At 33.2% G+C, this 15962-nt stretch overlaps 1 protein-coding gene across 2 annotated transcripts; it reads left to right on the top strand.

Moving 5' to 3' along the window:
• Positions 1-1557: 1557 nt before the first annotated feature.
• Positions 1558-15082, top strand: Bm2828 (Uncharacterized protein; the record flags this gene model as incomplete). Of its 2 annotated transcripts, XM_043075372.1 has the most annotated exons (30): positions 1558-1692; positions 1957-2108; positions 2236-2423; positions 2663-2892; positions 3112-3303; positions 3671-3793; positions 4046-4187; positions 4317-4433; positions 4931-5106; positions 5545-5718; positions 6008-6298; positions 6519-6679; positions 6875-7028; positions 7416-7552; positions 7754-7852; positions 8126-8217; positions 8479-8655; positions 8771-8946; positions 9114-9258; positions 9503-9678; positions 10106-10236; positions 10554-10743; positions 11098-11202; positions 12035-12178; positions 12695-12869; positions 13118-13224; positions 13397-13569; positions 14147-14410; positions 14565-14720; positions 14959-15082. In XM_043075372.1, the coding sequence occupies 30 exons, from the start codon at positions 1558-1560 to the stop codon at positions 15080-15082; spliced, it is 4806 nt and encodes a 1601-aa protein (XP_042931306.1). The 2 variants fall into 2 exon arrangements, with proteins under 2 accessions (XP_042931306.1, XP_042931307.1); XM_043075373.1 differs by lacking the exons at positions 1558-1692; positions 1957-2108; positions 2236-2423; ... (22 more) ...; positions 13118-13224; positions 13397-13569 and having other exon boundaries at positions 14319-14410.
• Positions 15083-15962: the final 880 nt, after the last annotated feature.

The following is a 15962-nucleotide window of genomic DNA, read 5'->3' on the forward strand; positions in this document are numbered from 1 at the left end:
CCTTCCATGCTTTTTTATTCGCACTTTTATACGGATAGAATGCAAATGTGTTGTCATATTGCTCGCAGTTGAATCTGTCCGGTGAAAATTGTTGCAGTCGATTAAATATTAAATGAAGCAGCAAAAATGAGTTCATTGAATTGCCCAACCTATTAACAGGTTTAGATGAATGGAGTTATCTTGAAAGAATAATGACAAGATAGCAATTAATTGATTAACTGATAATTTGTGAATACCGGAAGCAATAATTACAAGTGGAGAGAAAACTGAATATAATCTAATTTAAAAGATGAAATATAGTCTAAATATAATGAATATAATTTGAATGAAGTGGGAACAAGAGAATGAATAATAGCTTTCGTTCCTTGGCTCACTCTTTGACCACGGAACGAATATCTCAGTCAGTCTGGACATGAACCATTTGTCCCCTTCACCTTAAAGTAACAGCCTTTGCAAAAGCAGCCATTAAAATGCTCCGAAGCCCCAAGACTTACGTTTTGTTTCTTTTTTTTCAGGCAATGAGAATCTATTCATCCAATCCTAAACTTGCGATTTAATTCAGTCATTTAGTTCTGACACGAATCAAACTTCCATGAACTATTGTGTTTTAGTAAAGGAAATCGTTGTTTTTATGATTTTTGAACATCATGAAATTAATGCTAAAGATTCCTATTACGGTTATCATTATTTTATTGGTGTAGCAGCGAGATATTGCACACTGCAAGGATTAATTGACAGAGATTCCCTTTGGCTGCTTTATACAGAAAAGTCTGGAAATGATTTTAGAAAGTAGGGAAATATCAAAATAAAAAATAAAATATTTCAGTATTATCCAGTTTTGCAAATTGCTTTTGTCATCTTAAGGTTATTTTTTCTCAAAAGCAATAACCTAACTAAAATGAGGAATTTTTCCTCCGAAATCCTCAAAAACTAATCAAATAATAGAAATGATAATATAATTTGGTGATATGGAATGGATTTCAAAAACGGAAGAAAATTAAGGAAGTTTTAAGTTCGAAAAAGATCATTTGACTTTAACCAAATCAACTTTGTTGACAAATTCTATCATCTTGAAGACAACAATCTCTTTCAATATATAGATTATAAATCAGATTTTCAAAAAAAAAAAAAAACACGCAATTTATGGAGCTTCCCATCACCTACCTAGGATCATCCCATTGAATCAAAAGACATTTGTCATAAGACATGTCGGGACTTGTCACATACACCTCTGACACATGTACCCGTTGTGCACTCTGCAGTGTTGCAACTTCTGAGTTGACAGTATCCCCTCCGTGGGATTTCTGTTTTCATTCCTCACACCATTGCAAATGACGGCGCCCGCTTAAGTCAGCACTGATGATGGGTGTCACGGATTTGACGCGCTGGTTTTTCATTTCTTTCCTTCTTTTTGTTGTCTCATTCTATTCATTCATTTTATGTTTCAGATTAACTGATTCATTAGCAGGTGACATTAAACTTCCTTCATACAGGAAAAAAGCTTGATGTGATTAGCTGAAAGCAAATGCAGAAAACAAGAAGCATCAGTGAACAAAGATGTTATCGTTGGTTCATCTACGTTTACTGCTTATCAAAGAATTTACTATTCTTTGGCGAAGTAAGATATGGAGCATTGTTGAAATAGCCATTCCTCTGGTCATCTCCGTCCCTCTCATCACTCTTGTCCTGCAGGTTATTCATCTTCTATAGTTGCTCTTAATTTTCATTAGTAATGTTGTGGAAAAATTCTTTAAATACTGATGATGGAAAGTCGCTCAAAAGGATTTTAAAAGTGCAGTGGAAAGATCAAGTGAATTTAAATAGACAAACGGATGAATCGAAAAGAATAGATCTGCAAGATTTCATGTTTTCCTTGAACATATATCATAGTGACACATATACGTTTGCTTTATATTAGGACTTTTGTAGAAGTACTACTGAATAGGATTGTTTTAGAACTCATCATCTATCAAACATGAAGCGCAGTTCTGGGAATCATTTCAAGTGACAGGAGACTGGAGAGATATAGATCGACGTCTCGGTAATATGCAGTCAATTTACAGTTACTGTGGAATGCTTAGTCAGAGAAGTTTAGGACTTGTATTCCCGTAAGTTCATTCATTCTTTTTTCCTCTTGATATTTTAAGGTTTCTGTCTTATGCTTCGTATTTATGGTTTTTAATTCAACTTTTTTTGTGTCATTATGAAAATGAAATATGAATATATATTTTCCAGAAGCAATATGGATAAGGAACAGATTTTGTGGATATCTCGCGAGATAGAATTTCGTTATTTGATGAATAATTCAGCTTTGCATTCACACATTTATAAGTTGAATGTGAAAATATTTCCAACTGAGGCAGCTATGATGGAAGTGCTGTTGGAGGATTACCACCGTTCTTTCATGTGTACTAAATATATTGGTGTGTTTAAATTTCGATATTAACATGCATACAACATTTATTGAATAAATTACAACAGATAAGAAAAAGTCATCCGTAGCTGTTCAACCTCGTTACCGTTTTCTGGTAAATTGTTAAGTGATTGAGGAGGCTTTGCTTTGGTTAATGATCGCCTTTCATTGAAAATTTTCAATCTTGAATACTTAGTGAAACACATGTGAATAGTTCTGGCGCTTTCTAAATCATTGCATATTTTATAGCTGGTATTATATTTGACGAATACAACAGTAGCATATCGCGCCTCTCTTATACGATACGAATACGCCAGACAGAAGATCCTCAAACACGATGGTATATTGGTGATGACGTCTGGGAGAATGGGGGACCATATGAAATTTCAAATGATCCGTTTATAATGAATATGATGCCCAATTATTGGTCTCTTGGTATCTTGTCACTACAGTATGCAATTGATACTGTATTTCTTAAAGTATCTGTTTTCCTACTGTTAACCAAATAGTATCTTACAGGCATTTTTTGAAAATAGTGTATTGGTTTAGTTTAACAGTTTATACGTCAAAGCCAATATTGCGTTGACTTATAACCTACCGAACTTAAGGGAACGTTCTGATTTAAATATCTCAGTTTCATTTACACTGCTGAATGATAAACGTTATGAAACGAGTCTACAAAACGTTATCTTTCATAGGGAATTGATGGTGAGAAAAACAACGACAGCAATTTTCAACTCAGTTTGGAACGTATCCCTGAGCCGCCATATTTTGAAAAATCAATCGTAGAATTCCTTTCTTTTCTGATAATTTTCTGGCAGTTGTTTACTTTGCCCTGTATTTTGCATACCGTTACAAATATTGCTTCTGAAAAACATAGTGGTATGAAGGTTAGATTTCTTTTTATCTTCTTGAATTTTATCATTGTTTTTAATTGCAGCTTTTAAGAATTTCTGTATAAATCGTCAGGTATACCGAATCAGTTTGAGAATTGTTAACAGTCTTATATCGAAGACAAAGAATTGAAACACTTGTTATGGTTTTCTATACGTTTGACTTGACTTTAATTTCATGTGCATATAGAATAGATAGATACTGACGAAGTTAGACTCAGGAAGTTCTGGGAATTAAAATTTGTTTGATATAGTTTTTAGTGATTTATGTCATTTTATACACTAAATGTAGTTATGTATGAGTGTTAAAAAAGAATTGTAAAATAATTTGGTAACATGCATTAATTTTGATCCTTATTTTGAGGCATTTCTAACAGTAATGGGCATGCAGTCCTCTACATTTTATATTGCACATGCAGTAATTGGTTTCATCAAAGCTATGGCAGTCTTGCTGTCATGTACAATTATGTTACTCCCAGAGATTCAGGTCGCAGTTTGTTTTTTGTTCCATTTTTTTTTTTCAAATTTTATTTCAAAAGACTAAATCTGGCAACTTAATTAGGCGCGTATTGAATGTGATCTATACTAACTATGTTTTGGTCTGATGGCTTTATTTGGTAATTTTGTATATTCCGCTTCTTGACACGAGTTCCGCTTCTTGACACGAATATAAAATACCTCATTTATGAAAGCTAGTAGAACCACTGTAACAAAATATGTGGAATTCGTATGTATTTAGGCAATATCTCCATGGTTATTTTTTTCTACTAACTTTATTTATGGTACCGGTGCTGTTACTTTTGCTCTTTTAATGTCCTGCATTTTCCATAGTCCTGGTGCAGCGGCGAAAGGAACTGCTGTTATTTGGATTGCAACTATTGGTGAGTTGCTTTTTTTTTAAATAATTTTAATCGTTGCGGAGCATAATTATTTGCAGATTGATGAAAATGCTAGTGGAGTTAGCGTAATTGCTAGTTTTATTCATCATTTTCATTCTCAAATTTTTGTAGGCTTGACAAGATTGAAAGTGACAGAAGGATCAGTTCTTCTAAATATTATACTTTCATTGAATTTAAACTATTCTTTTATTTGTGCTTATCATGCTATGCAGGATTATATGAATCGAGGTAACTGCATATCTTTGATTTCCTAATAAATATAACTTGGACTTTCAAGTGTTATTGACAGTGGTGTTAGAGCACTATCGTGAAATCGAAGTTTGATTTGAAGCCACCAACAGCTAAATAAGGAAGTGGTTTTTAACCATAATGGATGGTAGCAAAATTTTAAACATTTCTCGGAGTTCCTTGCACATCTTATTTGGGAACGCTGCTGTTAAGACAATGCAAAATTCACTCTGATCTGTAACACAACTGTTTTATTGACCAGGTAATGTTGTATCCTCTGTGATGCTTTCGCGAAGTTCTTGGTTATGCTCGTTTCATCGATCCGTCCTTTGAATTGATCGAATTAAATTCTAATTAAAAACTTTCTTCTTTCACTTTCCGCAACTTCAATTTCTTCTTGGAATAGTAGATATTTTTCTTATATCTTCGAAGTGTTATTAAATATAAAGACGCTTAATAGTAGCAAAATGATCTTTATCTAAGCAATTCTTTTTAAGATGAATACTTGGGTACCTATAATATGTTTGAAAATACGACGTATATATTTCCACTCGGAATGGCGCTAATAATGATGATATTTGATATAGTTTGGATGTCAGTTTTAGCGATTTATTTGGACAATGTCTATCCCTCTGGTGATTTGCCACGGAAGGATTGGTTTTTCTTTTTACGTGTAAGTTTAAACCAGTAATACGAAGTCGTTGGTCTAATTATAAATAAAGTTATTAAGTGACATTTATGCCTTTATGAGTATTATCTGACAAACAAAAACTGCATTTATATCATCCTTCATATTACTCTTTCCAGAACTTTAATGGATTTTTTTTTACTAACAAGATCAGTCATTTTTTTCTTTAAATGTAAATGATTCGTGTTATGTTTGATTTTTGTTTCCATAGACTCTTAAAATGAGCAGAAAAATTTGAATGGATAGTGGATAATTACAATTGGTAGTAAGCATATAACACAGTAGTTGGTTCACGTGCTTTATAGTGGTAGAACTTTTTTGATCAGAAAACTGAGAAATTGTTACGTCAGCAAAAATAGTGAACAAACTAAGATTATTCATCTTCATACAAACATACTTCTATGTTTTCTTTTTTTTTTATAGCGATCGAACAGCGACCGCCAGCAATGCGATTTTTACGATTCTTCCGATACTCCGAGTGAGAACATTCAGGAACATGGAGACGACCAAGCAGACATCGATATACGGCATTTGACGAAAACTTTTGCCGTAATACCGGCTGTTGATGGCATGTCTTTTCGTGCTTATCGAGGAGAGGTAATTCGTTCTTTTTGTTGTACTAGCGATGGACAAGAACTTATTTGAGCTGTTCATGAGTTAAATTTTGATATTGTAAAAATTTAATGTACTTAACTAGAGGGACAGATGTTATGACATTAGTCAGTAGTTACTGTTTTGGGTCTATTTATTAAATAGATTTTTTACTGGCTACTTAGTATCTTGGAGCGACTCTTCGTCTTTCCTTTTAACTGAACGAATCTAACAACTTAAGCTTTTATTTCTGCTTGCTCAAAATCAGTTGCACCACGACATTATTCTTTTCTAGATAACCGTTCTTCTGGGACACAATGGTGCCGGGAAAAGTACAACATTCTCGTTGATAACAGGCCTTATTTCACCAACTTCTGGCTCTATTTACATTTGTGGCAGCAGGATGGAATCAAGTTCCATTGACTACTGCCAACGAGAGATCGGTTTCTGCCCACAGTATAATGCACTATTTAATTTGCTGACAGTACGCGAACATTTGGAGATGTTTCGGAAACTCAGCAGCAGTAGAGCTAATTGTGCTATGAAGCTGATGAAGGATATCCAATTGGACAATGTAGCTGACGTGGTATATATCTTATATTCTTCATCTTATCAGCTGTCATGATAATTAAATTGTTGGGAATGAATCGCCGTATATATATATAAGGAAAGTGATATGGTGGGATGAATTTCGAGACATTTCATTTAATCTAAATTGTTAGCAAAGTCAAAAGTGTTAAGGCCAAAGTCTGATTAAAAAAGTTAAAAAAAAAAAAAAAAAAAAAAAAGTTATTCTAATGTTTAAGATTGCTGAGAAACTAAGTGGCGGAATGAAAAGAAAATTGTGTGTCGGAATATCTTTGGTTGGTGGACGACGCGTTATACTGTTAGATGAACCTACAGCTGGTATGGATCCAGCTTCTAGACAAGCCATCTTCCAACTTCTTCAACATTGCAAACGTGATAGGTAATTTCACGTCATTTTAGGATTTATCTTATTTCTTACAGCTGAATTACTTGTAATTGCTGAAACTAGGTTTTATCAACGTCCTATATGAGCAGTGCGCATATATGTGCTTATTTGCATTAACATTTGATAATTTACTCAGCTTCTCAAATTTAGACATATTTACTTTTGAAATATTGTATAAATCTGTTTTAGAACTATTCTTTTAACAACACATTGTATGGATGAAGCAGATTTACTGGGTGATCGCATAGCAATTATGGTAAGGGGTCGATTAATTTGTGCCGGTACGTCGGAATTCTTGAAAAATCGTTTTGGAACAGGGTATTTGTTGTCGATTGATTTGATGGTGAGTTTGAATTACAATATTAGATTATTGTTAGCTCTACATTTTGGTCAAACTTCCAATCTTTATGATTTTAAGTGAAAGGTCATACTTAATTTAAGGATTATGTCTCTGTTTTCTATTTGAATTATGAAGTTCTGAACAGTAGTGGTATTCATGAGGAAGATTTAAAAGTTTCACAAAAAAAAAGTAAATATTTACTTTCTTCAAACTGCATATGTTGTTACCACAGTTGGACTAATAAATATGAATAGGAAAGAGGAATCACATTGACTTCGCTAGCAAGTGGGTCAGCTTTGAGATATGTATTTTAATTTGTATACTGCACTTTTTCAATGTTTTATTATTATTATTTTTATTTATTTATTTTTTCTTTTTTTTTTTTTGCAGCCTCAAAAAAATTTGCATTATTTTGATCAGAAGGAACAGTTGTTGTCAGCTATTAGAAAATATATCCCTGAAACTGAAAAACAATCAGCAACTTCTCATCAGATGACTGTTTTATTACCTATTGAATGCAAGAAGAGGTTTTTTCTTGTCTCTTTCCACTTGTGTGTCTTTCTTTCCTTTATTTTACTGTTTTAGTTCTCAAGTTCTCATTCCATTCGAAAAGCTATTTTATTTGTAATGTATTCTAAACATTTTTTAAATGAAAGTCAACTCGGTCTTTTTCCCTTTAATTGGTTCTTTTCTCGACTGTTATCACTTTTTTTTGATCAACATTTTAGCTTTCCCAATCTGTTTACTGAGCTGGAACAGAATGCTGGCAAATACGGTATCAATTCATTTGGCTTATCATTGAATACATTGGAACAAGTTTTCCTAAAGTAATTCTTTCTGTTGTGTGTATCTGATTTCATTTGAATTGATTTTAGCGATAAAATTTCTATCAGTTGTACCAATTAATTAATAACCTTCACAGGCAGCAAACTGCTGTTTAGTCCGGAAAGCCTGGAACTATCAAATCTGCTGAATTCGAGACTTTGTCATTTTACATTTTAATGTGCATTGTTGAACGACAAATTGCTATTATTATGAGAATGACCAATAATTCAAAAAGTGAAGGTTTAATCATTACTGCATAATTTGTGTTGTTTTAGAGTTGGAGAACTTGAGGATGTTAATTTAACATCTATAACCGACCTGGAAAATATGGCGGAGCAACAAGCTTCCATATTATGTAGTAATTCATGTTAGTATCTCTTTTTTGATTTCAATGTTTTAGAAAATTTAACGTATGTTCGAGTGTGGATATAAAATAAAAACGTCTAAGACAAGGCATATATGTTGAATAAGTCTCTTTTACCGAAGCAGTGTTTAAAGTGTGGGATGAAATTTACGAAAAGAAGACAGAAGAGATTAAATTAAACGATGAAAGTTGAAGCAAGCAAATGTAGTATGGGAAATTCCTACACAAGTGGATTTTTGGCTTCATTCGCTTATTTATTTTCAGTTATGCATACAGGATTGTTGCTATGGCTCACACAGGTTACTGCTTTGCTTAGAAAGCGTTTCATATGCTATCAGAAGCAATGGTCACGACTTATTTGTCAAATCTTACTTCCTATAATTGTGCTCTTATTTATTGTTTTTTATGTGAAAAATTTGTCAACTCAAGAGAAAAGACAGGGTACATTTCATATATATTCTCAAGTAGGATTGCAAGTTTATTTGAATTTGTAGATATAGATTAGGAAAAGACCGGCAGTTCGTTGAACTGAGTAATTTTTGAATTTAATTTGCAGAAATTTTGTTGAATGCAGGACGTATAAGTCCATGTGTTGTGCCTGTACAGCTGGAGAATCCTGAAGAGCTATTCGGTCATAATGTCCTGGAAATAATACGAAATATAACCGGATATTCATACAAGCTAGTCTCCACGTCTGAAAGCATGGAGCTTAATCTTGCTAAATTGCCTAAAGTAAATGCTTTACTATCTTTTTATGTTACTTAATCAAATTAACGACAGTTATTTAATTATACCACTTCATGATTTGGTGGCGTAATTAAATCACTGTTATTTGTGATATATTAACACTATTATTTTTTTACTGCTGCACTATGATAAGTTTTAAATACAATGTTTAGATACCACCACCTGTCGGCATGGCTGTCACGTACAACACAAAGGGCGGTTACATTGCTGCTACGGCATTTTTCAACGCTAAAGCTAGATATGGACCGGTTATTGCAACGACGTTAGTGAACAATGCAAGGTTGGGGCAGTCTGCAGGTATAAATTTAAATTTGTTGGAATTTTATAGAATTTAAGCAAAATATATCAATTTTCTTCCGTTGACACTGTGATTGTGTTCAAAATATTTTCTAAATCCTGGCAGATGCGATGTTTATTTTCAGCTTTGTCTGTATCTACACAAAAAGAAGGAAGTAATCAAGATCTGTTTGATTTAAAATTTTTTAGAGATTCACAACATTTCAAAAAAACTCGATATTCTATGTAGCGAGTTCATTTTCAGATTCCATTGAAGTTTCATTCCTTCCATATGGGAATGTAAGCGGTGTTAGTCCGTTAGTCTCATTGAATTCTCACATGTTTTTGATAGCACCTATTTTGATTATCATTTTCGCTTTTGTCTCATCTGGCTTCGTAACTTATGTTGTCGATGATCTCAACACTAATTTTCTTTATCAGGTAAGCCTTTTCTATAATTTTAATTGGTATTTTCGAATTAAACGGTAGTCCATGTCAAAGGTTAATTCTGCTAAAAGTCCACCTGTTTTTATTCTTCATAATGCATTTTTTTATTCCTGTCTTTATTTCTCACTGTCTTTTTATTTTGGTTAATATAATCCTCGATATGCTTAACCTCAGCTCCTTTCATTAAACCGTTTTGTAAAGGACTTGTAAGGTTTTCTCTGCTAAAGCAAATAACCGGAAATCGCCAAATTAACTCTACGCCTTCATTTTCTAGTAAGTGTAGCTAGAGTGTTTTTTATTACAAAAAATTTCTGTTCTGGAATACTTTCAGAACTAAAAAAAAAAACAACTCTTGGAATTTTTTTATATTTGCACTAAAAAATAAAGCAAATAATCGAAAGTTGTCAAATGGATTTTTTAGCAACTTCGTACTCGATTAAATACATTCACTTATTGGTTGTCTATGATAATTTCGGATTTAATACTCTATGCATTTATCTGTGCAGTTTTCATTGCCATTTTAGGCGAATGGTTGAGTAACCTTAAATTTGAGTAAGTTTTTACATAAACGAAGTTTATTCAGAGTTAAAAGTACAGAATTTATATCTTTAGTGCCTAGTAACTAGGGATTTCATGTTCATGGATATATAATGGTGTTTTAATTCTATGTTTATTTGAGAATTTTAGGATAATTTGGATTTGCCACGATTTGACTTGATTTGTATACATAGTGATATCTTTCCTAAATTTATACTTGTGGTTTTAGTTGTCTTATGTGTTTCAAATTATTTAGTAACTTGTCTTCTCTCATCTTGGTGAGATGGAAGTCGAATTTATGTTATGGTCATCCAGTACATGATTATTTACAGTGTGATGTTGCTTTGGTTGATATATTTATGGCCAACATTGCCATTTGTTTATTGCATGGCTTTCCTAATTAGGCATTCAGCACGAGCTTATATTGTCCTAATTATCATAACACTGGTCGTTGCTCTTTGTGCTAGTATCATATCCTACATTATGATGTCCATAAAGCCGAAGTTATTTCCGTATTTACATGTAAGTGGTTTTAGCACTAAAAAGTTTTTCATTTTCAAAATTTGAAGTTCATTTGATTATGGATTCAACTATGTTTATGGAGTGGCGGAATGCTTTTTAAAATGGTTTTTATTAGAACACGAACTCTCTATAGATAAAGATTTAAAATTGAAATTTTAATTACCTCTATTTTATAGTGTGCCGATTGTTTCGGGTTTCTGGTACTAGTTTAACATGTGATATAAATGATAGGATCATTCTTCTGGAAACAGTTAAATTAATCCTACTGATGTGCTTTCTAAATCGTGCGTCATGCAAAACTTTTTTGTTTTATCGAGGAAATTAGAGAAATAAACTTTTTTCGTTGAATTTCAGACAACATTCTTGCTTGCGCTGCCGACGTACAGCATGTCATACAGTTTGATTATAATTTTAGTTGCTGATGTCAACAAGGACACGAATGGTCTGTACAGCTGGGAGGTGCTTTTCCCACTTAATTTTTAAAAAATTTGGATGTACTTGGAAATATTACAGTTATAAAAAATGCACCTACGAAGAAAAAGAAAAATTTTTTTTTCGTATAATATCACATTCTTTCATAACTTTTTAGTTAGAGCAATATATGTTCCTGAAAATTACATTCATTGACGACTGTAAGTAATATGATGCTAAGACTAAGTAGATGAAAAATGAACGAACGTGTTTCTTTGGATGTATAGAATGAAGTCGTAATTTGTAATATATTAAATCTTTTATAAGAATGAGCACTAAAGATTTTGGACGGACTTGCGAAATCTGGAAATTGTAGACTGTTTTTTTTTTTTTTTGCATTCCAAGCTTAGAAGGTTATGAGTCTGACAAATTTAATGGATCATCATTGTTTACGTCCTATATCTCTCTATTATGTCAGCCACCGCTGAATTCTTGTTTTAATCTCCATAATGTCAGGATGTTTGGCAGAAGTTGTGTTACATATTTTAGAAATCACCGAACCTAATCCATACTTTCATTGTTAGAACTTATAAAGGTCAGAAGTTGTTGAAGTGCTAGATATGTTTTCAAATTTCAAGCAGACGCAATTTAGATTCTTATAGTATTACTGCTGTATAGTGCGTATAACTTTTGAATTGATAATGATTTTTTTTTTTGGAATAGCAAATCATTTATTGATATTGTTCAGTTGTTACTGTTGTCAGTTATTAATATTCATTAATGTTCAGCTGGATTAATGTTTCAGCGAAAATTAGCTGGAATCTATATTTCCTATATAAAATTGATCAGATTTAAAAGAACATCAGTTTTCATTTTTCAGAAACTTGGACGTGTTTATGTCATGATGTTCTTCTCGGGTCTTTTATTTTGGATTATTTTAATAATGATGAATTTCAAGCCCCTGACCATGTATATGCACGATTTGTTGTCGATAATACGGAGAACACCATCATGTTTATCACTGGTTTGAATCAAATTTTCATTTTTTGAAACTTAGACGCTTTTGAGTTTTGAAATTCTTCGTTGCTATTTATCAAAGAAACAGAATGCCATATCTTCTTCGATAGATTTATGCGGAAGCAAAATAAGGCACTATATTGCGGTGTTTCATGGCTTAACAGCAATGAAACACAGTAGCTTTTGTTAGACTAAAAATTTATCCTGCTATTGAAAGGTGTTTTCTGGTAACATGGTTGAGTGGGAAATTTTACTAAATCTATAGAAGTATATAAAAATATGTTGCAAACGATTTGGTATGATAAGGTAATCTTCCAACTCTCTTTAGATTTTTCATTTTACCCTGGAAAGTTTTTCGGAAATTACAAATGCAGTGAAGTTATTCGCTAACGATGCTATAATGCGAATTTGAGAAAGAATTCGTAATTGTAGAAGCTCATCTTTAATTGGAGAAGATTGGATGGACATATAGCTTCCAAAAGAAAAAAAAAACGCTTATTTTTTAATTTTTTAAGTATTTTAGTATGAAGACAACTTGGAAGATGTTGATGTAAAGAAAGAACGAGAATGTGTATCGCGGAAAAGGAATACCGAGCTATCGCTTGCTGTCCGTAATTTGAATAAGTACTATGGGGATTTGCACGCTGTTCGTGCTCTTACATTTGGTGTCGAACCCGGTGAATGCTTTGGTCTTCTGGGTCCGTTTCATTAAATTTCGCATTTTCATTATTTGTTAAGTGAGTTGGAAGCATTTTAAAGAGATAAAAGAGAGTACTGACGCTTAGATTAGTGAATTAAACCTTAGATTTTTCTCAAAAAACATATTGGACATGCCGTATTCTAACTTTTTGCCTTCCAATTTCTCCGTTTATGTTTGTGGTAATTTGCAGGGTTCTGAATTAATGAAATCCAATTTTTAAAGTGGTTGAAGTTTACAAAATTCCAGGTGTAAATGGTGCAGGTAAAACATCAGCATTTGATATGCTAACTGGTGTATCCATACCAGATGGAGGCGAAGCTTTCATCAACGGCCGTTCTATTTTGAAGAAACAGGTCTGATTTTGATGTATTAAATTAAGACTTCATTTTTAAATTTCACCTCCTATGCATTTTAGCAACTTTCTTGCCAACTTAGATCTTCATCACATCTGTCGTTATGTTTGATATAAATTTTAATCTGTTTTCTACTTGATGATGCTGTCATGTGGGAGTAAATTTTCTTCAGACTATTGGGTTTTGTCCACAGTTCGACGCTCTTCATCCTAAACTAACAGCTAAAGAAACTCTACGACTTTTGGCCTCACTTTATGGCTTTGTTAATCCAATGAAACGTGTCAAAACTCTCCTTGAAGCAGTATCCTTAACAGAGCATGCGGATTCTTGCGTCGAGTTTCTTAGGTTATAGCTAATAATATTTATCTGAGGAATAAGAATGGATTTTTTTTTTTTTTTTGAGTTCGATGGCAGAATTCTTAAATTATATAAAATCTGCGTATTATTCTCGTAATTTATTTAATGCAGTAGGGAATAATTTCTCTAAAATGTGTACACTGGGACAATTAAAACATAATTTGATTATTGCTGAAAACCTCTCGTGTACCATAATGGATCAGCTTTGATATTTTTTAATTATTAGTTTCTTTGTAATAATATATATATATTTTTAACAGTCAGCGGATGTTGATTAAGAAATATCAAACTGTTCTGTGAAGGTACTTTTTTTTATTATACATCGTTCCCCTTTTCTTCATTGTTTGCCTAATCAAACCGGTGGACATCGATCATCCTATATGAGCTGATTAAGGAACATTTTGAACTAATGCTCACAGTAGTTGTATCACCACATGCCAAATAATAAGATTATGCAGACTTTCTCTGGATGGTTTATTCAGGGAAGCGAATTGCTTATTATTCTTTGTTGATCTGTTATTTTATTTTTTGGTTTTCAAAAGTAGCTATTAAGTGCTTTTTTTAGTGGTGGGCAGCGACGGCGTTTAAGTGTAGCAGTAGCGTTGATTTCACAAACTAATTTAATACTGTTGGATGAGCCGACTGCTGGTGTTGATCCGAAAGCAAGGCGCCAAATTTGGTGTTTACTCAATGCAGTACGTGAAAGACAGCAAGCGGTGCTTCTTACCTCACATAGCATGAATGAGTGCGAAGCACTCTGTAATCGTGTTGGCATAATGGATCAGGGATCTTTGATTGCTATTGGATCACCACAACATATTAAAACAAGGTTGAGCGTTTTCTTTTTAGGAAACTTTTTTTTTTTTTTTTCGCATAATATGACGGATAGGAGTGATATCTCATCTGTACATCACATAGTAATTACCTTGCCATGTCAATCTTTATGCCTTTTATTTCGTATATGATATGTGAAGAATTGTCAGATTTGGTGAAAAATACACACTGATTATAACAATTGCTGACCAATATAGACGGGAAGTTCTAATTTCTTCTATCAAAGAAATTTTTCCTGTTTGTGCTGAGAAGGGTCCTCATAGCACATGCTTATTATGGGATATTACAAAGAGAGAAGGTGACAGGTAAGTAGTTTTATTGTATCTGGTTGTTTACATTTTCCAGATTCTAAGATTTTATTGTGCCATCAGAATGACAAAAATCAAGTTATGTTAAAAATACTGAATATACACTTTCATAAGTAATAAAATAGGATTTATTCCAAAAGGACAAACAACCAATGGATAGTAATTTTAAAAGCTTTCTAACGCTCATCCAAATTCTTCTGAAATGAAAAATTTACCCAATAATATCACAGTTTAGGTGGTCGGAGATGTATGGAAAATTATGCCAACTTGCGGGACGGTTTCCATGGATTCTTGATTATTCATTGACACAGACGACACTTGAAGGAGCCTTTTTGCAACTTTCACAGCGCGAAAAGTGATTTGCTGCAAATAATGATATTGGCAAATTTTGTGGTTGTAAATATGTCATTTCAGTCCTTCACTATGCATGCTACACCTATAAATCGGCTTTTAAAGTATCTTATTACGTCAGATTGGATCTGTTGAGAAATCCAAAGTTATAATTTGGACTCACCTATTTACATTTCGGAAAGAAGAGTTTGGAATGACAGATTGGATTTTCTTTTGTTTACTTGCATTCTCATCCATCCCGAACGATTGTTTTCTGGCTTACTACAATCATATTCCTCAACCTTTTATATGATCACCTGTCTGTTCCACCCACGGTTCATGTCTTGTTATTCGGAATGAGTGAGGTTTAGCGTTACTCGTACACTTCTTTTTTGGCTCCCCTTCTATGGTACCCTATGCAGCGATGGAAACTGTTAGACCAGTCATTGCAGGAAAAAACCCATCGGGGATTGCGTTCCCCTTTTCTACAACTCCCCTGTAGCTTCCATCGGGAAGTCTCAATTTCTCAAAGGGAGGCAAGCGAATTTGGTTCTTGTCACCATATGCAACGTTGCAGCTCGTCTGGTCTGGTGATTCTTCTTCTAATTCAACTTTTAGGTTTAAGTCGGTGGATCTTCGTGAGATCACAGGAAAGGACATTTATTCTGAGTTGAGAGTTAAATAAGCCGGCTATAGTTCGAGCTTGGTCCAGAAGTTTTCCCGCAAGCTGTAGGAATAGTGCAACATTTGCTGGATGGGGTTGTAGTTTGATTTATCGGATCTTATCATTATGATTGTATATTTAGTGTTTTGAGCCAGTTTTGTGTCGTATGCTGTTTGTGATTTCGTTCTTTGTGACCATTATTTAGTCGGTATGGGGAATTAAAGTGTATTATTCTTTGGTTCTAA

The sequence above is a fragment of the Brugia malayi genome (assembly GCF_000002995.4).
Source record: "Brugia malayi strain FR3 genome assembly, contig: Bm_v4_ChrX_scaffold_001, whole genome shotgun sequence".
Lineage (NCBI taxonomy): Eukaryota > Metazoa > Nematoda > Chromadorea > Rhabditida > Onchocercidae > Brugia > Brugia malayi.